This window comes from Hyaena hyaena, unplaced genomic scaffold, assembly GCF_003009895.1.
Source record: "Hyaena hyaena isolate Hyena2069 unplaced genomic scaffold, ASM300989v1 scaffold_51, whole genome shotgun sequence".
NCBI lineage: Eukaryota > Metazoa > Chordata > Mammalia > Carnivora > Hyaenidae > Hyaena > Hyaena hyaena.
In genome coordinates this window covers 2,012,982-2,040,367 of record NW_024080683.1, presented here as the reverse complement: position 1 = coordinate 2,040,367, position 27,386 = coordinate 2,012,982, and the positions used below count along the sequence as shown (strand labels likewise).

At 44.9% G+C, this 27,386-nt stretch overlaps 1 protein-coding gene across 2 annotated transcripts in view; it reads left to right on the top strand.

Moving 5' to 3' along the window:
- PUM3 (pumilio RNA binding family member 3) overlaps positions 1-26,538 on the top strand; it is a 50,625-nt gene extending 24,087 nt beyond the window's left edge. For both annotated transcript variants that reach the window (XM_039230853.1, XM_039230852.1), the window contains 8 exons: positions 15-113; positions 959-1,012; positions 4,312-4,392; positions 10,186-10,328; positions 18,775-18,997; positions 20,319-20,406; positions 22,990-23,080; positions 26,251-26,538. In XM_039230853.1, the coding sequence (XP_039086784.1) occupies positions 15-113; positions 959-1,012; positions 4,312-4,392; positions 10,186-10,328; positions 18,775-18,997; positions 20,319-20,406; positions 22,990-23,080; positions 26,251-26,383 (912 nt within the window). In that variant the 3' untranslated portion in view covers positions 26,384-26,538. The remainder of the gene's footprint in view (positions 1-14; positions 114-958; positions 1,013-4,311; positions 4,393-10,185; positions 10,329-18,774; positions 18,998-20,318; positions 20,407-22,989; positions 23,081-26,250) is intronic.
- The last annotated feature ends 848 nt before the right edge of the window (positions 26,539-27,386 follow it).

The following is a 27,386-nucleotide window of genomic DNA, read 5'->3' as shown; positions in this document are numbered from 1 at the left end:
CGTTTGTTCCCCAGGAAATGATCGAAGCCATCCGCGAGGCGGTGATATACCTGGCGCACACACACGATGGCGCCAGAGTGGCCATGCACTGCCTGTGGCACGGCACGCCCAAGGTGAGTGTGCGCTTGGGGCTTGACCTGCCTTCCTTCCCCCCCCCCCCCCCCCCCGCCCATGTGTATAAACAACAGTATCTTTGCAAAGTTGTGCCTCAGGGCCTCCCTGGAATTGGATTTTTCTTAGGGCTTAAGTGTTTCTCTGTTCGAGTTTTCATTAAAGTACAGAAGGCTTGAGTTGTCTTTATTTGGGACGGGACCTGTCAAGTAAGTAAAAACAATATTCATACCAGGCTTACATCTGTGGAAGTTATGGTACCTGTCAGGTTCTCGGATTCTCATTCAGTGACCTTAGTAGGGGAGGGAGAGGCAGGAGGAGATCATGGGCACGTGAGATGATGCTCCTGTGAGTGGTCAGTACCTTAAAGATCCGTGTTAATTGCAGGAGTTTAACACGAAATGATCCACATTTCCTTAATCAGTAGAATTTTGTCTTTAAAGAGTTATACCTTGCCCGCCATTTAAATGAATACAGGTTGAGTTTCTGTTGAAAAATAAGTGAAGGCCGTCTGTATGCTCCCTCTTACGCATCGCCCGTCAGTTCAGACGCTGAAAGAGATCTCTCCGTTCTCACTGTAAACGAAGGTAGTTCCACCAGGCGTGCCTTGCAGCTCATAATTTTATGGTTCCAGATTGACGTCTCGATGGATTGTCACGTACAGGTGTAATAGGATTGGAACAGCTCTGGAAGGACTTAACGTGTATTGCGGTTCTTTTGGTTCTGGCCGCTTACCTGTTTTCACTCGTGAGAAGAGTGTGCCAGACCGGTGGACATGGAATATTATACATGTAGCTCTTAATCTATAACTAAAGGCTGTACGACAAGTTAACTTTTCTCTTTTAAGGACAGGAAAGTGATTGTGAAAACTATGAAGACATACGTTGAGAAGGTGGCTAATGTAAGTATAAGAAAGTACGGCCTCGGTTATTTTTTTGTTTGTTTTTTTTTCTTTTTGTTAGTTTCAATAAAATGAAATCACGTCTATTGTAGAAAATTTGAAAACTTCAGAAAATTGCCAAGGGGAAAACTATTCATTGAGTACAATCTTTTTCTGTGCATCTGCCTGTATTTTTAGGGTATTAAATTTATACTAAATGAGATTTTTCCTTTTTTTCACTTAATTTCATACTATGATAATTTTCCATTTTTATTAGATATTTTTGAAGGCCTGACATTTATTAGCTTCTTTAATGCATCTGTCCAATTATGTTATTAAACATGGAAATTACTGTCTAGAATAAATTTGTAAAGTCAGCAGAGAAAATTCCAGTTGTTAAGTTTTATAGCTCTTCGGAATCCTTTGGAGATGTTATAACAGCCCTCTTGATTAAATCATAGAGGATGCGAAAAGTTTTTTCGGAGAGATTAATTGCCTCAAACAATGGTATTCCTGTGTATTTAAATACTTAATAGTTTTCATAGTATTTCTGGAATATACATAGTAGTAAACATTATATGTTAACTTCTGATTTACTGGTGAACTAAAATTGGCCGTAACAACTATATCCTATGAAAAATGCAATGAGAACTGCTAGCAGCTGGTGACTACTTGCTGCAGTAACTGCTACTTCAGATGCCGGTAAATTAGTGCTCTGTGACTATGGAAGTACAGGGCTAGAGACGGGGGACGGAGTGTAAGGCCACGGAAGGCAGCTAACTTTTCTGTAAAAAATGAAAGAAAAGATTGTCTAGTGAGTTGTTTCCAAAGTATGAGAAAATTTTGTTATTCATCTTTCACCATTAAGTAAATCTTCAAACGTTTTAATTTGAATATTTTAAATTAATAGTGAGTAAAAATAGAATGTTACTAGAAAATTCTAAAGGCATTAATAGTAAAAGACTTTTTTCTTTTTTTTTAGTTTATTTATTTTTGAGAGAGAGGGAGGGGAGGGAGGAGCAGAGAGAGAATCCCAAGCAGGTTCTGTACTGTCAGCATGGGGCCTGTCACAGGGCTCGAACACACAAACCATCAGATCATGACCTAAGCTGAAATCTGGAGTCTGATGCTTAACTGATTGAGCCACCCAGACGCTCCAAAAGTAAAACACATTCTTAAATAATAAAATTGGATTGTTTTAATTTTACTGTGTAGTTGTATAAACAGTTTTAGGTGTTTTGTTTTGTTGTGTTTTGGAGAATCTGATCCCAGCAAGGTATTTTGATGGTAACAAGAAATTTATATCTCTACATATAGAGATATATGTAATAAATAAATATATATATATAATATGTATAGGTATCTATATATCTTTATGTATAAATGTATATAAATAGATAATCCATATGTAATAAGTAATCTCTATGTATAGAATACATATATCATATGTAGATATCTTTCCATGTAGATAGATGTATCTATCCATATAGATATACCCACAGTTTACCTGTCATTCTTTTTAATGACTAGTGTTTCATTATATGAATTCCTTAATTCATTTAACAGACCCTTGGGTAGTTTCCAGTCTTTTGTTATTTCAGGTAGTACTCAAGAACGTACCCTTTGTGCCTTTGCAGAGGCATGTCTGTAAGATTAATGCCTAGAAATAGAATGGCTAGATCAGAAAGTACATGCAGTTTAAATTTTTCTGAATGTTGTCACTTGCTCTTCAAAGAAGTTGAACGACTGTACATTCTCATCAGTGACATGCACACCTGCTTTTCCCCCAAAGCTCTGCCAAATTTGTATATTCGCAACTTTTGCCTATGGGATAGGTGGAAAGTGGTATTTCATTGTTTCATTGTCCTTAATTAGTAAGTATTATTTCCTGTGCTTAAAGCCACCTGTCCCATTTTTCTCTGTGAACTGACTCTATGTTCTTTCCCCATTTTTAGTAGTGTTGAACTTTGTATGGTAAAGGTGTTAGACTGTTGGTTTTCTCCAGTTGTGTTTTTCTTTTTTAATGTTTATTTATTTAGAGAGAGAGTGTGTCTGTGAGGAGGGGAGAGGGGCAGAGAAGGGGAAAGAATCTTAAGCAAGCTCCGTGCTCAGCGTGGAGTCTGATGTGGGGCTCAATCTCATGACTCTGAGATCATGACCCCTGAGCTGAAATTAAGAGTTTGACGCTACGGGCGCCTGGGTGGCTCAGTCGGTTAAACGTACAACTTCGGCTCAGGTTGTGATCTCACGTTTCATGGGTTTGAGCCCCACGTCGGGCTGTGTGCTGACAGCTCAGAGCCTGGAGCTGCTTCAGATTCTCTGTCTCCCTCTCTCTCTGACCCTCCCCTGTTCATGCTGCCTCTTTCTCTCTTAGAAATAAATAAAACATTTTTAAAAATTAAAAAAACAAGAAAGAGTCTGAAGCTGAACCCACTGGGTCACCCAAGCACCACTCTCTGGTTAGTTCTGCCATGTTTTTCAAACGTGTCTGTGAATGAATGTTATCAGAGGTCAGATACCCTCTCAAAGTAAAAAAAAAGATTGATATTGTTACCTAGGATACAGAAAGAATATGCCACAAGCTCCGAAAACACTTTTTTTCATAAAGTAGAAGCTCTTAAACTTTGGAGAATGGTCAGCATCACAAAAGTCATTCTGTCCTTTCAAGACGTAAACCATTAAGTCACCTAATGGTGACTCTGTTAAAAGTGGTTATTTTTACCTAATTCTCTTATTCATTATATAAATGTATTTTTTAGTTTATTTTTTTAGTATTTCTATTCTAATTAAATAGGATTGTTTTAAAGAAATTAGGCAACATACACAAGAAAATGCAATAATTACAGCATCCTTCCGGAGGGTTTTCTGTGTGCACATCTGTGTATTTTGCATCTTACATGTGATTATATCTGCGTTTATGTACTTTCTTTTTCATGATTGAAATTATATATATGTAGTTTTGTGTTCTTGGGGTTTTTTTTCTACTTTCACTTGAACTTTTTGAGTTTAATTTCAAGTAGTTACTTATTAACAGGGTACTTATTTTGGAGAGGTGTTATATCCTGGTTAAAAAACAAATTGAGTCTCGCCTATTTGATTCTGAACAATGTGCTTCTGCTTTTTTTTGTTTCTTGTAATCAACCTAGAATATCATTAACTAGGACCTGATAAGAGAGGAAGTTCCCTTGAATGGCTTTTATCTGTCTTGTTTCTATTACTTTAGACAGTCCGTTGATAATTTTATAAAGTGACTCTGTGGGTATGAGAAAGGGGAGAAGCTGTACATTTTTCTAACCTTCCCGGGCTTCCTGTCCCTACAGGGCCAGTACTCCCATTTGGTTCTACTGGCGGCATTTGATTGTATCGATGATACTAAGCTTGTGAAGCAGATAATCATATCAGTAAGTAATTAATTCTGATGATCTTGAATAGAAGTTAAGTTGATGCATCGTTTGAGGCTGTGTCCGTTTGATTTCACACCCATCTATGTAAAGACGTTGAAGTGTGCTTTCCGCCAGTATTTTGTGATTTTTATTTATTTATTTTTTTAGTTGACTCCAGTCTGTTTTGGGACATTTGCTTTTTTCCTGTATCAAACAAGAATATTATAACTTGATACGAATATCATTTTTTTTTTTATAATGTTTTTTATTTATTTCTAGGAGAGAGAGAGAGACAGCGTGAGCAGGGGAGGGTCAGAGAGAGAGGGAGTCACAGACTGAAACAGGCTCCAGGCTCTGAGCTAGCAGTCAGCACAGAGCCCGACGCGGGGCTCGAACCCACGAACCGCGAGATCATGACCTAAGTGAAAGTCGGACGCTTAACCGACTAAGCCACCCAGGCGCCCCTATACGAATATCATTTTAAGTTTGCAAAAGACTGGTTAAATTAGGAGAACATGGCTGTGAGGCCACAGGACCTGCTAAATGAAAAGTTAGCAACGCAGTGCTCCGGTTTGCTGAGAAATTCATTGCCATAGTGATTCTGCAGTTAGTCAGGGACCCACAGGGGAGGACACCCATGACCTTTCTCTCTGTCCTTTGGAGAAACGACCTCTGCACAGTTACCCAATTTATCAGTGCGCCTTCCTGGATGGAGCTGATAAAACTCGCTCAGTTGTGCTACTTCTTAGAGCCTCCACGCAAGTTTTGTCAGAGTGCTATTAAAAATTCTCAGAGAATTCCTTTCTTCATTTCAGCAGTTCCTCGTAGTCTGGTCCAGTGACCACGAGGTGATAGTAACGAAATGCAGTTCATCTAACCCGGAGTTTGCCCTCAGGAAAACTAAGTTGTCCTTTTGGGAAAAGTCCTTCAACGTGAAAAACCGCATTCTGCAATGCCTGCCTCTTTTTCTGGCTTTTGACTGCGAGCCTTTCTTCCCTTCCCTTCCCTTTTTCTCGTGTGCAAGTGGCGTGGGGTACGACATAGAGGTCGCAGGGCTAGGGATAAGCGGTGGCAACACTGGTCGCAGTGACCAGTAGAGGCATTCTTAACACCGTATGATCTGTGTAGACCGAGATCACACGAACCTTTGTTTCAGACATGCAGGTGGGGCCCTTGGAGAAATTTAGCATCAAAAGCTGGTTTCACGGCGTCCGCAGGGAGAAGCCGTGTGGACGTTCAGAAACAGACTTTACCTGTGGGCACGGAGTGTTGCCGGGGCCTCTCTCTGCAGCCGAGCTGGACCGGTAGAGTTGGGAGTAGGAGGAAAAAGGGGCCAGCGGTCGAGGGTTGGATGCCAGCTGTCGCTCCCAGTGGGTGTGAATTTCTCATGCCCTCGCTGTCATGTTGCGACTTTGCCCTTGACTGTTTTAAGATGGCGATGACTTTCTTTGGGGTAGGATTGTGGGAAGAAACAAGTTGGCAAGACTTTCGTGTCACAAACTGAGTATTTTGGCATGTTCCTTGTGACTCTATTACCCTTTTGACTCCAATCAATAATGATTGTTTTTCATTCCGGTGACAAGAGATGTGAGGCCATAAACTGGCAAAATGAATAAAGTGGTTTCATGAAAATGGAAGCAGGCTGGGCTATTGAAAGTTCGCTTTTGTTTAATATTTTCACGACAACTGAAATTTGCATAAGGGTTCCACATGGATTTCAAGAGAGGCCAGACGCCCTTCAGGACTCGCCTCTGCTGTCTGAGGGATTAATTTTTGACCGAGCATTCGTCTCACTTAGAAGTTGCTTGTGAAGCAGTTGTAATTCCTTGTGCTTATCGGTTTGATTCCCACAGCTATTTAAGCTACATTCCTAACGACTTGCTCATACTTGGGACAGCTTTCCCTGAGAGCGGCCTCACGCGCTGAACTCCTGACTCTGACAAAAACGCCCGACAGGTTCTGTGTATCGTGACGCTCTAGTCTTATAGCTGGTGACACAGTTCGGGAATGCCGATCGCTCTGGCGTGTTCCCCACCGCCAGGAAACCTGGTGCGGCATTCAGTGCTTTTCGGAAACACCCGAGAAAGCGTTAGCGTTGCCACGGAGCATTCTGTTCAAGGGTACCCAGACTTCTGAGTCAAGTTGAAATCACAGCCCGGTCAGCTGAGCCCTCCTCTTTTCCCACCCACTTCACTTTCCAAAATAAACATGCTTCTAAAATGGACCCATTTTACCCTAGAATCGTGGCGATGGTGTGACAGCATGTTCCTCTGAAAAGGACGTAAGCACACTAGCCAGTTGCTGTTTGAAAGTGAAGAAGGGTTGATGCATCCTTTAAAATGTACTCTCTTCTCGGGGCGCCTGGGTGGCTTAGTCGGTTAAGCGTCCGACTTTCACTTAGGTCACGATCTCGCGGTTCGTGGGTTCGAGCCCCGCGTCGGGCTCTGTGCTGACTGCCAGCTCAGAGCCTGGAGCCTGTTTCAGAGTCTGTGTCTCCCTCTCTCTCTGACCCTCCCCTGCTCACGCTGTCTCTCTCTCTCTCTCTCCTAGAAATAAATAAAACATTAAAAAAAAAAATGTATTCTCTTCTAAATGTACCGAGGGTACCGAGGGTGACACAGCAGACACCCAGCCTCCCACCGTCTGACCGGAAGTAAAACCAAGTAAAACCGACAGATACACGTAAAGTTCAAGCCTTTTGTGGACCCGCCCTGATTGCGCGTCCCCCCCTCCCCCGTGCCTATGGGGATGAACACTGGTTTGTTGTCTGTGAGCGTGGCCCACCTTTTCACTGTAGTAAATGTACGTGGTGCTGTCTGCGTGTTTATAGACTCCAAACGAGGACGTGCACGTTTTGTTCTGCACCTTGCTTTTTCCTTTTGCCGTTGGGCCTGTGATTCATCAGGGGTTGGCACTTATTTTTTATAAAGGGCTGGATTGTGATTATTTTAGGTTTTGTGAGCCATTTTATGATCTGTGTTCCCTATTCTTGCTTTTATTTTTTCCCTTTTTTTTTTCTTCTGTCTTTGTTTTTAACAACCCTTCGAAATATGAAAACCATTCTTCTCTCCTCGGATATGTGAAACCAAGGTGCAGGTTGGATTTGGCCCGCGGGCCATGGTTTGCCTGCCCTGTCCTAAATCCCCGATTTTCAGTACCAAATGGTATTGTACTGTGAGTGGGATTATCTTTCCAGCTTTCTGTTGTTGGAGACTTAGGTTGTTTATAGTTTTAAAAATATTTCAGTTCTCGTTAGGTTTTGCTCTCCCAAATAACTCCCTGATCATTCTTGTCTGCCTCTGTGTTTTTCTAAGGCATTTACTTAGCAGGACGGATGGCTTGCCCTTTACCCTGCACGTACGTTTACGTAGAGCCACGCGTCACAGTTGCCACCCAGCCACTACAAAACCTGTTACATTATGCAGAGCTTTTAAAAATAGCGAAGACAGCTCAGTGTTGCTAAGCATTCTGGTTCGGGGTAACCGGGTTTCCTGAAATGTCAGGTGCACGTCATGGCCTAATAAATGCTCCTTTTCCTTTTTCTTTTTTTTTAATTTTTTTTTTTTTTTACCGTTTTATTTATTTCTGAGAGAGAGAGAGGCAGCATGAGAAGGGGAAGGGCAGAGAGAGAGGGAGACACAGAATTCAAAGCAGGCTCCAGGCTCTGAGCTGTCCGCACAGAACCCGATGTGGGGCTCAAACCACCAACCGTGCGGCCACCCAACCGACTGAGCCACCCAGGCGCCCCCTCCTTTTCCCTTTTAAGACCAAGCCCCAGTTCAGTCTCGAGCCAGTGCTCTCTGATGTCCCAGCCAGACCTGCTCTCTGCACCCTTGCAGCTCCTGCAGTTTGTCTCTGTGCCCTCCCTTTAGCTTAATTTAGCGCCTAATCATAATGTGACCCAGAGCTCACAAAGTCAGACGCGGTCATGGACCGGAAGGGGAGGAGGGGCTGTGGGGAAGGAGAAGGCGGAAGCCCTTGTCCAGGGTGGCTGCTGCCAGCTTCTAGGAACTTGAGCTCCATGGGGATAGAGTCTCCTGGTTTTGTGTTCTGTTTTGTTTTTTTCTCTCTTTTTTTTTTTTTTTGCATGTAACTGTGATACAGTACACCTAATATAAAACTTACCATCGTAACCTTTCCCTGCTTTTTCACATACTGTTTTTTATTGAAGTAAAGTCGACACACGATATTATATTAGTTTCAGGTGTACAGCATAACGATCCCACAGTTATTTACATTCCTCAGCGCCCCTCGTGGTGATGGGTCCCCATTGGGCACCATACAAGGTCATTACAGTATCGTCCTCTGTTCCCTGGGCCGTACGTAACAGCCCTGTGACTTAGCTGTTATAAAACACAAAATAAACATCAGAAATAGACCCATAAATACAAAGAACAAACTGGTGCCGAGTGACCTTTACACGTCTACTGCAAGTCACTTTATAAACCTTGGGCTGCTTCTGAGCAGAACGGAAGTAGCCGTAGGCCCTCTGTCGAGGTGTGAGGTGCATGGAAGACGGCGGGTGCCCTGTGCCCAGCACTGCTCTGCTGCCAGGTGAGCACCAAGTGTCAGCTGCTGTCAGTGGTCGCAGGGGGCACCGTGTGCTTTTGTGTAGACGATGAGGGAAGCTTGGGGTTTTAAGAAGAGAGCCGTGGTTCTCGGGTGGAGCCTGGAGTTGCCACCGCCAACGTCGCCGTCACAGATTTTGTAGCACCTTGATCTTGATGACCATCTCCAGCTTTAGCTTGGTTCCTTGCACTGAATTGCGAATCTCATTGTAATCAGGCATTCCTTAAGAGGTCAGCACCGCTGAGCCTATGTTATCTCACCGAGAATTCCTTCCCTTGGAGTTAGAGCTCTGCCACTGTCGCCGGCACGTCACCTGCCCCGTTTATGGGTTCGTCATGTGTAAACCTCAAGCGCTGGACGGAATTCTCTCTGTGGGCCTAGCCAGTTCTGCAGAAATGTCTGCTGCTCAAACACGCATGGCTTTGAATATCTATTAGGGCTTGTTGCAAGAAATAGGAATGTTGGGGTGTGGGGGAAGCGATTTTTTTCTGTTGGAGATTCTCTGTTAAGAGTAAAGGAATTTTTAAACATTGACTTTTCTGTCTGAAAACATCACATTTACACAGGAGTGGGGATGACATTGCCTTTGTTACTTAAGTTCAGACAACTAGAAAAGATTATTGTTCTGGGTTAGTTGATTGGAAATGTCATAGACTGTAATTATTTGCAACTGCTCCATGGAGTCTTTCTGCATTTACTTCCCTCCCCTCCCCATTTTTGTTTTCAATGCAATACTTAAACAGCCTTCATTTGCCATGAATAAGCAACTAACTTTAAAAGCCTTTATTCACTTGTTCGATTTAACAGAGTTCCTTTATCTCTCTTCACATACATCTCAGTGGGGAAATTCTAATAAGAATGTTCTTCATCGATGCTGATGCTGCATTTAAAGCAGCTGCAAATTGACTGTATCTGCTCAGTGACCCCAGCAAGCAGTGTCCCTAGTAATAGTGGACTGAGAACTATTGGTCATAGTGAATGAGGAGAACTTGAAATACTTTTTAAGTCCTTGAGCTCGGTCAGTTATATAAACGGATTGTTCAGTAATGCTAGTCACAGCAGAGACTCCAGTCTGTGTTCTGAGTGTAAATCCTTGTGTTTTAGTGACATGATTTCAAAATTAGCTCCACATTTTCTTTTATGGACGTTGGGAAAAATAGTTAACAGTTCTGTAGTGCTCATATTTCAAGTGCACATTATTTTAAGCACCTCAATTCATTTTTTGTTTCTGTGATTTCACAGGAAATTATTAGTTCCTTGCCCAACATCATAAATGACAAATATGGAAGGAAGGTCCTCTTGTATTTACTGAGGCCCAGAGATCCTGCACACACAGTGCGGGAAATTATTGAGGTTCTGCAGAAAGGAGATGGGAACGCACACAGGTAAGAATCATAATACAGTGGCTTAAGCCCTTTGTTTTCTGGTGTGGTTGCTTATTTTGAGTAGCTTACGTTTCCAGGAGTCTGCTTATGCGTGTATACCCTCTATCGGGCTTCTTTTCTAAAACTTGGAAGGTGAATCCCATTTTTAAGCCTGTAATTTTGGCAGATTCTTTAAAGTTTTTATCTTGAAAAGGAGATAAACGTATCTCGCCAAAAGAATGCCTCTGAGAGCCTGGCACAGAGTAGCCATTCAATGTGTGGTCCGTTTTGGTTTTGCTGCATTTATTTAAACTATAGCAATATTTTTAGGGATTTTTTTGTTGTTGTTCTTGTTTTGTTGTTTTTTGTTTTTAGCTCTGCTCTGGCTAGCCTCCAGTGTTATTTTAGCTTCAGGTGTACTGTGTAGTGATTCAGCATTTCTTTACATTCCTCAGTGCTTCTCATCGCAAGTGTGTTCTTCATCTATTTCATCCACTCCCCTCCCCACCTCCCCTCTGGTAACCATCAGTTTGTTCCCTATAGGTGAGAGTCTGTTTTTTGGTTTGTCTTTTTTTTTTTTTCTTTGTTGATTTGGTTTGTTGGTTAAATTCCGCATATGAGTGAAATTGTATGGTATTTTATTTGTCTTTCTCTGACTTATTTCACTTAGCATTATACTCTGTGACTCCATCCATGTTGTTGCAAACGGCAAGATTTCATTCCTTTCGTGGCTAGGTAATATTCCCTTGTTTATATACACCACATCTTTTTTATCCATTCATCTCTTGATGGACACTTGGGCTGCTTCCATAGTTTGGCTATTACACATAATGCTGCAGTAAACATAGGGGTGCATTTATCATTTCAAATTAGTGTTTTTGTATTCTTTGGGTGTATACTCACGAGTGGAGTCACTGGATCTTATGGTAATTCTGTTTGTAATTATTTGAGGAGCCTCTATCCTCTCCTCCACAGTGCGTGCACCAGTTTGCACTCCCACCAACAGGGTCCCTTTTTCTCGACATCCTCACCAGCACTTACTGTTTTTTGTGTTACTGATTTTAGCCATTCTGATAGGTGTAAGGTGCTATCTCATTGTGGTTTTGATTTGCATCTCCCTAATAATTAGTTGATGTTGAGTATCTTTTCATGTGCATGTTGGCCTTCTGTATGTCTTCTCTGGGGGAAATGTCTCTTCATGTCTTTTGCCCATTTTTTAATTGGATTCTTCGTTTTTCCAGTGTTGAGTTGTATAAGTTCTTCATATGTTTTTTTTTTTTTAATTTTTTAAAAACGTTTATTCATTTTTGAGAGAAAGAGAGACAGAGCGTGAGCAGGGGAGGAGCAGAGAGAGAGGGAGACACAGAATCTGATGCAGGCTTCAGGCTCTGGGCTGTCAGCACAGAGCCTGACGCGGGGCTCAAACCCACAAACTGTGAGATCATGACCGAAGCCAGAGTCGAAGGCTCAACTGACTGAGCCACCCAGGTGCCCCTCTTCATATGTTTTGAGTACTAACCCCTTACCAGATATATCATTGGCAAATATCTCCTCCCATTCCATAGACTGCCTTTTAGTTCCATTGATTATTTCCTTTGCTGTGCAGAAGCATTTATTTTCATGTAACCCCAGTAGTTTATTTTTGTTTGCATTTCCCTTGCCTCAGGAGACACATCTAGAAAAATGTTGCTGTGGCCAGTGTCAGAGAACCTACTGCTTGTGCTCTCTTCTAGGATTTTTATGGTTTCAGGTGTCACATTTAGGCTCTTAATCTGTTTTCAGTTTAGTTTTGTGTATGGTATAAGAAGGTGGTCCAGTTCCATTCTTTTGCATATAGCTGTCCGTTTTTCCCAATACCTTTGTTGAAGAGACTGTCGTTTTCCCATTGCGTATTCTTGCCTTGCAATCCTTTGTTGAAGATTAATTGACCATATAATTGTGGGTTTATTTCTAGGCTCTCTATCCTGTTCCATTGATGTATGTGTCTGTTTTTGTGCCTGCACCATACTGTTTTGATTACTACCACTTTGTAGTATATCTTGCAATCTGGGATTGTGATTACCTCCAGCTGTGTTCTATTTCAAGATTGCTTTGGCTATTCAGGGTCTTTCGTAGTTCCATACAAATTTTAGGATTATTTATTCAAATTCTGGGGGAAATGCTATCAGTATTTTGATGGGGATTACTTAAATCTGCAGATTGATTTGGGTAGCATGGACATCTTAACAATTTTTGTTCTAATCCATGAGCACGAAATGTTTTTTCTTTCTTTTTTTTTTTTTTTAAGATTTTTAAAATTTATTTCTAGGAGAGAGAGAGAGAGCGTGAGCAGGGGAGGGTCAGAGAGAGAGGGAGATACAGACTCCGAAATAGGCTCCAGGCTCTGAGCTGGCAGTCAGCACAGAGCCCCACACGGGGCTCGAACCCACGAACCGCGAGATCATGACCTAAGCGAAAGTCGGACGCTTAACCGACTAAGCCACCCAGGCGCCCCGCACGAAGTGTTTTTTCATTTATTTGTGTCTTCAGTTTTTTCAGCAGTGTTATATAGTTTTCAGAGTATAGGTCTTTCACCTCCTTAATGGAGTTTATTCCTAGGTATTCTTTTTGGTGCAATTGTAAATGGAATTGTTTTCTTAACTTCTCTTTTTGCTACTTTATTGTTAGTGTATAGAAATGCAGGGGCGCTTGGGTGGCTCAGTCGGTTAAGCGTCTGACTTTGGCTCAGGTCATAATCTCACCGCTCATGGGTTTGACTCTGTGCTGACAGCTCAGAGCCTGGAGCCTGCTTTGGATTCTGTGTCTCCCTCTCTCTCTGACCCTCCCCTACTCGCGCTCCATTTCTCTCAAAAATGAATAAATGTTTTTTTTAAAAAAAAGAAATACAATGGATTTCTGATTATTGATTTTGCATCCTGTGACCTTAATTCATTTATCAGTTCTGGTAGTTTTTTGCTAGAGTCTTTAGGGTTTACTCCATATAGTATCATATCCTCTGAAGTTAGTGCTAGTTATACTCTTTCCTTACCAATTTGGATTCCTTTTATTTCTTTATTGTTGTCTCATGGCTGTGGCGAGGACTTCCCAGTACTCTGTTGAATAAAAGTGGTGAGGGTGGACATCATTGTCTTGTTCCTGATCTTCGGGAAGATCGGTTTTTCATCATTGATGATGAGGTTAGCCTTGGGTTTTTCCTATGTGGCCTTTATTATCTTGAGATAAGTTCCCTCTAAACCTGCCTTGTTGAGAGTTTCTGTCATGAAAGGCTATTGTATTTTGTCAGCTGTTTTTCTGCATTTATTGAAATGATTGTATAGTTTTTATCTTTTCTCTTGTTGATGTATTATTTTGATTGATTTGTGAATATTGAGCCACCCTTGCATCCTAAGAATACATCGCACTTGATTGTGGGGAATGATTTTTTTAATGCATTATTGGGTTTGGTTTGTTGTTTTGTTGAGGGTTTTTGCATCTGTGTTTATCAGAGATAATTGGCCTGTGATGCTCTTTCTTTTTTTGTCGTGCCTTTATCTGATTTGCTGTCGAGTAATGCTGGCCTCATAAAATGAATTTAGAAGCGTTCCTTCTTCTATTTTTTGGAGTAGTTTGAAAAGAATAAGTATTAACTCTTCATTAAATATTTGGTAGAATTCACCTGTGAAGAATTCATCTTGGACTTTGTTGGAAGTTTTTTGATCACTGCTTCAATTTCAAATTGCTGGTAATCCTCCTGTTCAAATTTTCCATTTCTTCCAGATTTGGTTTTGGAAGGTTATATGTTTCTAGGAATTTATCCATTTCTTCTAGGTTGTCTAATTTGTGGGCATAGAATTTTTTATATTATTCTCTTGTAACCCTCTGTATTTCTGTGGTGTCAGTTGTTATGTCTCCTTTTTCATTTCTGATTTTGTTTGAGTCTGCCTAAAGGTTTATCATTTTTGTTCATCTTTTCAAAGAACAAGCTCCTGGTTTTATTGGGTTTTTTTAGTTTCTATTTTGTTTATTTCTGCTTTCATGTTTATTATTTCCTTCTTGCTACTGGTTTTGGGTTTTGTTTATTGTTCTTTTATAGCTCCTTTAGGTGTAAAGTTAGATTATTTGAGATTTTTCTTGCTTCTTGGGGTATGCCTGTATTGCTGTATATTTCCCTCTTGGAACCACTTTTGCTGATTCTTGAAGATTTTGGATTGTTGTGTCTTCATTTTCATTTGTCTGCATGAATTTTTTAATTTCCTCCTTGATTTCTTGGTTGACTCATTCATTCTTTGTAGCATGTTATTTATTCTGCATCTATTTGTGTTCTTTACTGCCTTTTCTTGTGGTTGATTCCTAATTTCATAGCATTGTGGTCAGAAAAGATACTCAGTATGTGACATCAGTCTTTTTGAATTTGTTGAGACTTGTTTTATGGCTTAATACGCTATATTCTGGAGAATAGATCATATAAACTTGAATAGAATGTGTAGTCTATTGTTTCAGGATGGAATGTTCTAAATATATATGTTAAAGCCATCTGGTCCAATGTGTTATTCAAAGACATTGTTTTCTTGATTTTCTGTTTAGATGATCTGTCTGTTAACATAAATGGGTTGTTAAAGTCCCCTGTTATTAATGTATTATTACTGATTACTTTCTCTATGTCTGTCATTAACTGCTCTCTGTATTTGAGTACTTCCACATTGGGTGTGTGGATATTTACAGTTGTTATCTCTTCTGGTTGGATTGTCCCTTTAATTATATAGTATCCTTACGTGTCTTTGTTACAGTCTTGTAAGTTTTAAAGTCTGTTTCATCCAATATAAGTATTGCTTTCCTAGCTATATTTTTACTTCAATTTCATTGATAAATCATGCTTCTCCATCCCTTCATTTTCATTGTGCATGTGTCTTTAGGTCTGAAATGAGTCTTGTAGGCAGCATATAGATGAATCTTTTTTTATCCATTCTGTCACCTTATGTCTTTGATTGCAGTGTTTAATCCATTAGCATTCATAGTAAATATTGATTGGTATGTACTTATTGCCATTTTGTTTTATGATTGTTTTGCAGTTCTCTGTTCCTTCTCTTGCTCTTTTCTCTCACGGTTTGCTGGCTTCCTGTAGTGTGATGTACTTGGATCTGTTTTTTCTTTATTTTATTCATATCTATTACCAGTGTTTGAATTGTGGTTGTCATTAGGTTTATGTATGACATCTTATGCATATAGCAGTCTGTTAAGTTGATGGTTACTTAAGGTTAAACCCATTCTAAAAGCACTTAATTTTTACTTTTCTCCTCCCTCCCTTTTTTGTTTTTAGATATAGGGTGTCATACTTTATATCCTTTTATTTTGTGACTCCCTCAACTGGTTTTTATAAATATACTTAATTTTACTGCCTTTATGTTTCTTCCTTTTCTTATTCCTTGCTTATGGTCTTTCCTTTCCACTCATATTCTGTCTCTTTTAGCATTTCTTGCAGGGCTGGTTTAGTGGTGATGAATTCCTTTAAGTTTTGTTTGTCTGGGAAACTCTATTCTGAATGATATCCTTGCTGGATAGAGTATGTTGGCTACAGGTTTTTTTATTTCCAAACTTTGAATATATCATGCCATTCCCTTCTGGCCTGCAAAGTTTCTGATGAAAAATCAGCTGAGAGCCTGATGGGGCTTCCTTGTATGTACATGTTTTCTTTTCTCTTGTTTCTTTGAAAATTCTCTGACACCACATTTTGCCATTGTAACTCTTGTGTGTCTTGGTGCAGACCTACTTGGGTCGATTTTGTTGGGAGCTCTCTGTACCTCCTGGATCTGGGTATCCGTGTCCTTTCCTGGATTTGGAAAGTTTTCAGCTGTTAGTTCTTCAAGTAAGTTTTCTGCCCCTTTTTCTCTCTCTTTCTGGACTCTTTATAATGCAGTTATTATTACACTTGGTGATGTCACGGCTTCTCTTAATCTATTTTCATTTCTTCTTATTGCTTTTTTCTCTCCTGTTCAGCTTGTTTGCTTTCCATTCCTGTGTCCTCCAGGTTGCTGATACCTTCTGCTTCCTCTAGTCTGTTTCCTCTAGTGTATTTTTTAATTTCAGTTATTGAATCCTTCCTCTCTGATTGGTTCTGTTTTACGTTTTCTATCTCTTTGTTGGGGGTCTTACTTATATCCTCCACTCTGTTCTCAGTTCGGTATCTTTATGACCATTACTTGAAATTCTCTATCAGACCCCATTAGTAGGTCTCTTGCTGATTTTGTCTTGTTCTCTCATTTGGGACATATTCTTCTGTCTCCTTATTTTCTCTAACTCCCTGTGCCTGTTTCTTGGTGTTAAGAAAGTCCACTACATCTGCTGCTCCTGGAGGCAGTGCATTGGGAAGAGGTCCGGCAGTGCAGTGCCCGCCGGTTACCAGAACCTGGCACTTCCGGGGTGCCCTGTGTTGTGTTGCGCGCACCCTGCTGCTGTGGCTTAGCCAGTGTGCCCTTCATCCCAGTGTGTGCAGCGGCTCCCTTCGTGTGTTTGCTCCCTGCGATGGTGGGCCAGCGTGGGGCCGCCTTGGGCTTGATTGGTGTTGGCCCAGGTATCTGCCGCCATGCAGTAGCACCGACCTGCGGTGGTGCTGTCCCCGCGTTGTCCCCTGAGAAGCTTTCGTTGGGCGGGCCCGCCGCCACACCGAGGTCTTCCCCGGAGCCTGCTGGAGCTGCCCGGGCCTGTGTGTGGCTAAGCTCCCCTCTCCCCAGGGCGCCAATCGCTGCGCAGCGGTGCGGGCCCGTCAGGGCTGCTCGCACGTGGCCGCAGCTCGAGGCACTGCTTCGGATGGTCTCTCGGCCAAGAGCTTATGGGAGGAGGGAGGTCTGCAGGAGAACACGCCGGAGCCTGTGGTGTTAGCAAGGGTCACGCAGGTCTCTTGGGGGTGGGGGGGAGGGGGCGTGTCCACAGAAGTGCGGGGGCGGGGCGCTGTTAGCAAGTCAGGTGGACGCGTGCTGTGGGTGCCCTTCCCGCAGGTGTCCCGGTGTCTTGGCCAGGGGACAGGAAAGGCAAGGGACGCCCTCCCGCGTCTTCCGTACTGTAGAAGCCTCCCAAAGATCCCTGCCCCTCCGTCACAGGCCGTGAGAGGAGTAAGCAGGTTCCCCCCGCGGACCCCGGGCTTCGCAGGCTGCTGCTTCTGTGCCCCCCGCCTCCACAGGCCTGTGTCACCCGTCTCCTTAAGGCAGGGACTCCGGTTTCTGTCACCCTCCCAGCGCTCCCAGAGCCAAGCACGCTGATATTTTTAAGGTCCCAGGAGTTAAGCCCCACTGATTATAAGGACTCCTGAGACTATGCCCCGCTGAGACGTGTTACAGGGATTCGTCTCCCCCTGCGGACACCCTGTACAGGGGGTGCCCGCGGGACGGGCTGTTTCTCTCCCTTCTCCACACCCACTGCAAATCCCTCCCTCCCGCGGACAGTCCTGGGGTCCTTTCAGCTCCCAAACCACGTCTTCACCCTTCCTGACCTCGTCATTACAGCTTCTTTATATTTAGCGGTTTAGACTCTGTTCTGCCAGTCCTCTGGTCGTTCTCTGGGTTACCCACCCTGCTGTGCGTGTTATCTAGGTGTATCCATGGGACATGGGGGCTCAGGGTCCTTTCCGCCATCCTCCCCATCCTCAGTTCTACTTCATTTTATTGTAGTTTTTTTTTTTTTAATGTTTTATTTATTCCTGAGAGGGAGAGAGACAGAGCATGAGCCAGGGAGAGGCAGAGCGAGAGAGGGACAGAGAATCGAAGCAGCTCCAGGCTCTGAGCTGTCAGCACGGAGCCTGATGTGGGACTCAAACCCACAGACTGTGAGATCATGACCTGAGCCAAAGTCAGATGCTCAGTCAACTGAGCCACCCAGGTGCCCCAGTTTTGCTTTATTTTTAAAGCAATTGGTATCACATAATTAAATATTCTGGAGAGTGGAGTCCGTACAGTAGTCTGATCCTCTCTTCTAATTTGTTGTTGTTTGGGTTCTGGATTGGTTTGGGCTGTTCTGATATTATATCAGGCGAGGTTCACTTCCTCAGTGCTGGTTCTGTGACTGGCTCTGTCCACATCCTGGAGGCACAAAGATGGAGGACAGGTGTCCCACCCATAAATTGCTTACTGCCTGCACGCACAACAGACACACGATTATATTAAGTTTGACAAAGACTGTTTTTAAAAAAATTTTTTTAAGGTTTATTTATTTTTGAGAGAGTCTGTGTGTATGAGTGAGTGCAGAGGGGCAGAGAGAGACACACACGGAATCTGAAGCCGGCTCCAGGCTCCGAGCTGTCAGCACAGAGCCCAGCTCAGGGCTCAGACCCACAAATTGTGAGATCATGACCTGAGCCGAAGTCGGACGCTTCACCGACTTAGCGCCCCTGACGAAGACTGTTTGAAGCCCGTCGAGGTTTTTGTGATCATCAGATCACTGTACTTCCTTGGCCGTCTGTGTCACCTGAGTGCCTCTTTCCCCACATTCCTTCCTACAGTAAGAAGGACCCCGCGATCCGCCGGCGCGAGCTCCTGGAGTCTGTGTCTCCGGCTCTGCTCAGCTACCTGCAAGGACACGCCGGCGAGCTGGTGCTGGAGAAGTCTGCGTGCGTGCTGGTGCCCGGCATCCTGGGAGCGGCCGTCGGGGACGCCCAGCCCGCCATGCACGCCATCGCCAGCCTGGCGGCGGCCGAGCTACACCCAGGCGGCCAGGATGGAGAGGTAACTTGCGCTCAGGGGACAGGTGGAGAGACCCCGGGCACCGAGGACGCGGCCGAGAAGACCGCTCTCGGGCTAACCGCCTCTCCTCAGCCCAGACCCGCAGCGCATCTGATCGCTGTGCGCTCAGAATAGGGCGTCCTTACAGCGCTGCGTTTCTCAGAACTTGCGGGCCCACCTGTCTCCTGCAGTCAGAACAGCCTTTGTAGTGCGGCTCCCCGCTGTCCGTGACCCTCCCCAGGCCACCTGCCTCGCGTCTTCTGTGCTCCTAAATCTGTTCTGAATTTACTGTGGAGTTTTGCACCTCTCTGCGTGTGTACTGCCTCTGCCCTCAGCCCGGATGCCACCCGTGTCCCCACTCTGCTGTGCTGGCCCTGTAGCAAGCCTCACTCACCCTACGGCTCCCCAGAGTCCCGCTCTTGGAAAGAGGCTGCTCCTTCTGCGAGCTCCTGCCCGCGTGGCCCTGGGCAGATTCTGCCTTGCTTACACCTCGGGGCCTCCATCTGCGGCCCCCATCTGTGCTGGGCAGTGCGCAGCACTGTCCCCCCACCCCCAAAGCTTGCTGTTTTGCCGAACACACCATTAGACGAATATGCGAGGGACATGTAGGGGCTCTCTGGGGCCGCCCCGAGGCCGGAGGCGCGCGGCTCTGTGTGGCGTGGTGGGGAGTCGAGCATGGGCTGCAGAGGGAAGGAGGGAAGGGCTCGGCTTGTGGGGGACAGAGGGCTCAGGGGAGATGAGCCAGCAGAGGGAAGGGGAGGCGGAAGTCCGAGTGTGCAGGGCCCTCGTGCGGGGGAGCCTGCTACTTCCTGACGCGGGTCCCGGGCCAGAGCGGAGGCCGTAGGCACAGGGAGTTTCCTCTGGGAGCGATCGAGCCCGTTGTCCCCCGTGCTCGGTAAGGAGAGACCCTCGGTTGGTACTGAAGCCTCACTCGCGCCAGCCCTCGGTGTTGCTGCTGCCACACTTGGCGCCACAGGCTCGCGGGCCCCTCCAAACTGCGTCCTGCAGCCCGAGCAGAGGCCGGCCCGCTCCTGGGGTGAGCCCCGCGCGGGTGCTGCTCAGGTGGGAACCCATGAGGCCGAGCCCTGGGTGCTTTTTAGTGGCTCTGCTAGCGGCATCCACCTTCCTCTCGGCCTGGGGGCTGGGCTGCGTTTCTGGTCCCACCCGGTGTTCGGTGTTCGTGGTCACTCTCGATGATGACCTCCCTCCTGAGCACTGTTGACTTTGAGCTTAGCTGAGTGTGTGGTGGGGGAGCCTGGACTGCAGGCCAGGGCGTGGCTGAAGCCCGAGGGCTCAGTCCTGCCTCCCCCCCCCCCCCCCACAGCTGCACGTCGCCGAGCATCCTGCCGGACACCTTGTTCTGAAGTGGCTGATAGAACAAGATAAAGAGATGAAGGAAAGTGGAAGAGAAGGTAGGCTGTGAAGCGTGACCTTTGCTCATACCTCCTGTGGAATTACAGTAATTCCTCACCTGCCTCGACTCTGTGCCGGCCATTTATGCTCGGGTTAAGTTTGCTGAGTGTTTACACGTGATGTCCATGAGCCAGAGCGAATTTAGTGGTTGCAAACAATACTGTAGTAAATGCTGGAACTTTATGTCCCAGGATCCTTTCATTTCCTTTTTCACTCCCACCCTCCCTCACTGCCTTCCCTCCCTTGCCGCTTCAGACTTTGAACCTGGCTTGGCCAGTGTCCTCAAATGCCATTCCGTTCTTTGGGGGGATGAGGGTGGGAAGGGGGAAGATTGTGAGTCTCACTACCCCACTTGGAAAGCATATTTATCCCTCGCTTGGAGGGAAAGATAAGCAGAAGAAAACCACCCTCATCAGAATTTTGAGCTGATGCCTGTTTGGCATGGGAAATACACGTGACCACAGAGCAAGCCCGGGCTCGGCCGTTGCTCTGCAGAAGGTCAGCGTTCCGGAGGACAGCGGTTTCTGTCTCTAAAGACCGCCTTCCCTTCCGGTCTCGGGCCTGTCCTGGACCAGACCTTCTGTTACTACATTCGAGCTCCATCCGGTGTCGTAGCCACTACAGAGCTCTCCCCGCACTGAGAACAGTCCGGGCTTTCTATCCTTGTATCTGGACGGAGTGACAGACCGTGAATTTCCATCCTGAGGCAAGTTGGCAGTTCAGTGGCTGGCGGGGCCGTCAGTACAGTAGTAGAGCTGTCGCTTTGCACTCTCCCTTTGAGATTATAGACGGGGCTGTTTTGCACTGCAAACTTTGGTAAAGGAGACAGCTTGTCACACACTTTGAAGGAAAAAATGTACTGCATCATCTTTTTCATTATTAAGAATTTGGTGCGCTGTTGAAATTAGTTTATGTAAGGAAAGTTGTCTGACTTCCTGTTAAAACCCAAAGACTTCTCAGGTGACGTTTGTCCCTGATTCGGTGACATAGCCTTGTAACGCGGCTGTGTGGACCTGCCGTGTTGCTCATGGTTGTGGATCTCTGAACGAGCATGGCAGGCTGACTGGGTCACCTGTCACCATGTAGCAGCCCGCCCCAAAACTCGGTGGTTCTCAAACAGCATCTGGTCGGGGTTTGGGTTTGCCCTCCTCACGGTCATCTGTGGCAGCGCGGCTTGGGGTCGGAGGAGTGTCTGTCCCCTTGGATGATGGCTGGCGGCTGACAAGTCCGGGCTGCTCACGCTTCCTCACAGTGGTGCTTGGGCCTCAAGAGAAGAAAGCAGGTGTGCGTTGCTTTTGTGATTTAGCCTCAGAAGTTACTTCACATCACTTTCCATTCTCTCTTGGTTAAGTCAGACACAGAGGCCACCAGAGTTCACAGGAAGACATGGATCCCACCTCTGGGTGGTGGTGGGCAGGCAGCATTCTAGAAGAGCACACAGGACAGGGATGCTGTCGTGGTTGGTCGCCTTTGGAGAACACCATCTGCCTCACTGGCTGATGGCTGTCCTTTGACGTGTGCTATAAAGAGCTAAATAACCCTAGGCCTCTTGGCTTTTAAAGTCCCTCACATTCGAGTGTCTTCTTAGGAAATTATACATGCAACTACCCAAGATACTTACCTTCAAGACAGGTTTGCCCATACTTCCATCTGTACTGAATCCTAGCTTCCAGAATTTTTACTTTGCCCAAGAATTAGTTCCATACACTTAGATGGCACAGTGAAGAAGGTATACCAGGAACGTGGGAACCTGATGATTATGAACAGAATCCTAACACAAGATGAAGAATACTTCTGGTGGGCGAATGGCCAGCCTTGTAGACAGAAGTCCCCAGGCGTCGGCCACAGTAGTCATGGACCACTGGGGTATTCATGGCACCTCCTGAGTGAGCATTTTTCATAAGGGAGAACCAGATTTCATCCAAGCATGAGGGGCTGCTGTCAAACATTTACTTCCTGAATACCTTTCAGGTCAGGGTTAAATCCTTAAATTGTACAGAGAGATGCAGGCATGACCAAGTACGCATTTTAGAAGAATTCATTGTTTGTCTTGAGTAATTACTTCCAAACATAGTCTAAGACCTGGACCAAAGTTGAAAGAAATGGCTGTGTTAGAAACACATTAAATAGGTGCACCCACGTGGCTCATTCGGTTAAGCACCTGACTTCGACTCAGGTCATGATCTCACAGCTCATGAGTTCGAGTCCCAGAGTCAGGCTCTATGCTGACAGCTCAGAGTCTGGAGCCTGGAGCGCGCTTCAGATTCTGTGTCTCCATCTCACTCCACCCTTTCAGCACTCATGCACTTTCGCTCTCTCTCTCTCTCTCTCTTTCTCTTTCTCCCTCTCACCCCCCCTCTTTCCCTCTCCCTCTCTCCCTCTGGCTTTCTTTCAAAAATAAACATTAAAAAAAATTAAAGAACACGTTAAATAAATCAGAGCTGGAACTTTTAGTGTTAAGGGAGACTGAGTCACTTTTTTCTTAGAATATTTGCAGATTTAAGGGCAGTAGAGAAGGAGATTGGGAGTTGAAATCTTGGTATGATGTTCACTAAGTTTCAGTATGTTTTTCAACTTTTCAGGTTGTTTTGCAAAAACACTTGTAGAGAGTGTTGGTATGAAGAACCTGAGGTCCTGGGCTGGTGTGAATCGAGGTGCCATCATTCTTTCTAGGTACGTACCTTGGGAGCCTTCATCCCTACAGGCTCCTCCTCCTGATGCCTGTTCATGCAGAAGCCCCTCCCATGGTATTCCTAGCGGGCCATCGCTCCCCTCACTCAGGGTGGGATTAATTGGTGTATTAATTACCTATCTCAAAAAAAAAAAAAAAAGGATCTATAGCAACTGGTTCACCTATTGGCATTTCACATTTGTTGGGCTTAAACTATATGCTCTGAAGTAATGAGCCCTTAGTCCAGCTAACGTCACATCTCCTCACCCGGTCCTTTTCCCTGTAAGGCTGTCGCATCCCATTTACGCCGTCCCTAAGAGACCATCGCGCTTTCTGTTGTTTTGTTTTTTCCTCTTCTTAAAGTTTTGTTTTCTTTATCTTCTTCTTCTTATTTTGCTTTTTGATCCCTCTCCCCCCTCATACGTACACCGTTCCTGCCTCTGGCAGCCACCGATCTGTTCTCTGTATTTATGAGCTTGGCTTGGTTTTGTTTTGTTTTTGTTTTTATTGTAAATTAGACTCTGCATATAAATAAGAGGTCATACAGTGCTTGTATCTTTTGATCGTTTCACCACATTTATGGTTTTGACCAAAATTGTAACTGCATTCTTATTAACGAATGAGTCTTTTCCCTATGAAAACTGGCTAAGTTGCTTTTTAAATCATGACTGACTGCACATGTAATTTTTTCTTTCATTATTTTCAAGTACTCTTAAAAGGATTCTGGGAGCATTTGCTCCTGAAGTCTGCATGCTAATTGTTTGTGTCTAATTAAAAGGACAGAATACTGATTGATGATTTGTGAATTGAGGCGTGTGCTCAACTTGTCTGTTGTTCTCCAGACTGACGTCGAGTTTATAATTCACAGGTCATTGAAACTTACATCCTTTCTGTTCCTGGATCTGAAACCCTTCTTTTAACAGCATTCATTTAAAATAGGTTTGTTTGCCGTTGTGAGGCAGTCACTGCTGATTTTTTTTCTCCTGCTGTGTTACCGAGGTTTGGAGAAGGGGATACCAGTCTTAGTTGGAATTTCCCACCATATCTCACACGCAACACACAGTGCAACTTTATCTGTATTTTTCGTAAAAGTGAGAACTCTTTATTCTGTCTGCAAGTTGATTGTGGTACACGTACACTCCTAAACACGGTCCATGTAGACATTCGTTACTTCAGGTGCATCAGGATCTCCAAATAGATGGGTGGTGCAGACCGATTCGTTCATTTCTCATAAAAATTAATTTTCCAGTTGAAGTTGAACAGCCAGAACCCATTAGCTGAAACATGAGCTTTTTAAGTATGAGTTTCTTTACCAGACGTTTGGAGTGTTAACACCTACTGACATACTCTGTCATTAACACTCAATTAACTAAAAATTTCCACCCTGCCATGAAATTGATTTGTAAAGAGTTCTCATCCACAAGGCTCCACTTGGGCAGACTTCAGACATTAGAAGGAAGAACACCAGCATGTAAGATATTTGAGGTTCTGAAGGGAAGTTGAACTACAGATAACCTAACAATTAATACAATAATCAGTTTTAGTGGTTTCAGAACATTGTCATGCACTTGACTTGTTTGGTAAAATTCTCTGCTTGTATATTTTACTTAAGACTTGTGCGGTATTTCCCCCACACACATACTTTTTTTTTTTTTTTTTTTTTTACAATAAGTGAAAAGGCATCCTGGGTGAGAAAAGTGTATCAGCTGTGGATGCTGTCTGAAAAATGACTCCGGGAAGCAGAATTCTCTAGCATTTAGATCATCACCGGCTCTAGACGCGCCGCCTGGGCTCCGATCCCAGCTCGCTGCGTAGTCTTGGGCACATCACTCAGCTACTCTGAACCTTCATTTTCTTGGTTGTAAAATTGGGTTAGTAATTATCATAGGTTGTTATGCAGACCGTATGAGATGGTGTATGTAAACTGCTTAGCTTTATGCCCAGTGCATGTGCTCAGTAAACACTGTTACGTCTGTGCATTATGTGAGTGTGTGCTTAACCACAAACTACCCGGTGAGTCTCAAATCTTTTAAAAGGGTACTTTACTGTGCAGCTTTGCAAGTGCAAGCTGTGCCTTGTCCCCCGCCGACAGCTGGATGCTGCGTGGTGCTGCTGCCTTCCCTTCCTCTTTATGGGCATGTTGGAAGTGGTTGGGACCGGGGACATCGGGAAATGCTGTGAGGTTTGTTTCTTGGATTTGCTTCTGAGGTCAGCATTACGTGTGATCGTGAAGAAGCGGGGAGCAGGGAACTCAGCCCTGGTGTCCTGCAGTCGGGGGCCTGTGCCCCAGCCCCTGTGTAAAGAGAAAGGGGTCTCGTAACGAGCCTCCAGGACCCCATTCCCTTGTGGGGGTGGCGCGCTCCAGCAGTGTTCTGGGAAGCCAAGTAGACTGGGGTGTCTGTTTTAAGGGCTCACGTTTAGGAAGTGCTTCCTACGGAGCACCTGCCCTGGCCTGGGGCCTCGGGTACGAAATCATTGGAGCCTTGAGAAATCTCTCTGGTAGGAGATGGCTTGTGTTGTTGACCCCATTTGTAGGTCAGGAAACGGTCTTAGAGATTTTAAATAGCACGCTCTTGGATGCACAGTTACCGAGTGGCCGAGGCAGATTTCAAATCTAGGCCGTTAAGCTCCTCGTCCGATGTTTTCACTACAGAGTTTAGTCAAAAGGCTGTCCGCTGCTTTCCTTTCAGGCCCTCCCCCCCTTTCTCCGTGGGCCCCATTCACTAGTGCTAACGGGCCCCTCAGGGACATTCTCGGCCGTGCGCGGTGCCCCGTGGAACCGTGAACTAGAGAAATAGAGCATAAGGTGTCTGTTCTGGAGTTTCCGCTGGGTAGGGAACAGGAGACGGAGTGCATGCACTGAACACGTTTTCCGAGCGGGTGTTAGTCCTGAGATAATCCGTGAATGTAGGACCAGCTCTGTACAGAACGGAGTCCTGTGGATCTGCCAGCAGGAGTATAAAGCATTCTCTATTTATGTGGTTTCAGAATGTAGGCTCCCAGCCGCCATCATTCATCTGGTGAGTTAAAAAGAAGTATCTCCCATTATCAGACTTGTCTCACACATCTCTGGATGGTTTTCGACCTTGGGTGGAGATAGTGTTGGCAGACAATTAGGGGGTTTTGCGAAATGTAATTTTTTTGTTGGTTAATCGTTGTTTTCTCTCCTCAGCCTTCTCCAGAGCTCTGATCAGGAAGTTGCAAACCAAGTCAAGGCCGGACTGAAAGGCCTGATTCCCGCATTGCAGAAAAACAAAAATACCAGCAAAGGAATTGAAACACTGCTTGAAAAACTGGCCGCATAGTGGAAACCACTCAGAATGAGATGAAATCATTTTTCCTGTTCTCTTTTCCCAGAGCGGGAAAGAAGGGCTAGGGCCCGCCTCCCCGGGAATCTGGGTGCTCTGTATATGTGCTTCTTCTTTGTACAAGGGTCTGTTTATAAAACAGTTTCTAAAAATGGTCTTTTTTTTTTTTAATCCCAGCCATGTCTTTTGTCTTCTTGAGTGCTGAGCAAATCAGATGTGAGGCCGTAACATGAAAGGTTTAACTTTCATATACAGCAGGACCAACCAAATACATTCAAAGGAGAAGCATTCAGGGGAGAAGGTATCTTCTTGAGCAGTAGTCTGAGAGGGCTTCAGGGAGGAGGTGGGACTTGGAGACCTTGTAGGAAGACAGGGCAGAGGAAAAGGAGCCCAGGGGAGTCTTGGGAGCAGTGAGGTGAAAATGAATCATGTTGCTGAAGTTAAGATCAGGCTCCTGAGGGGAAATGTGCTGCAAGAATGAGGGGGTCACAGTGGCGGCCGTGTGAAGGTCAAGGTCACCGGGAAAGTGTCCCTATTTTGGGAGCCTAGCCTTCCCAGTAAATAGCTCCCTGTGATCAGACTTTGTTCCTTAGGACTTTCCCTTGAGTAGTTGAAGACTTGACAGAGCTTGAGTTAGAAGAAAGGAGATGTAAATTTGTTAGTGCAGAAATTTAAATTGAAGTGCAGGTAGGATGTTGGAATTTTAAAACTGTGCTTGGCTGTTCAACAATGAGGAACGGTTGGCTGACTCATTGCAAGACCCCCCCCCCCCCCCCCCCGACATACTGGAACAGGGAGCCCTGGCCCAGAAGCAGAGGAGCCCATGCCTGTAACTCGGGGATCCTTCTCCGCAACCCCGCCGGGTCTCAGGGTGGCGGGGGGATGAGGTGAGGAGGTCAGTGCAGAAAAGCCAACACCACAGCCAGACGAACACATTGGGAACTTGTGTTTTCCGTATAAAGGGCATGTTCACCACAAGGAGGAAAACACCCTATTTCTT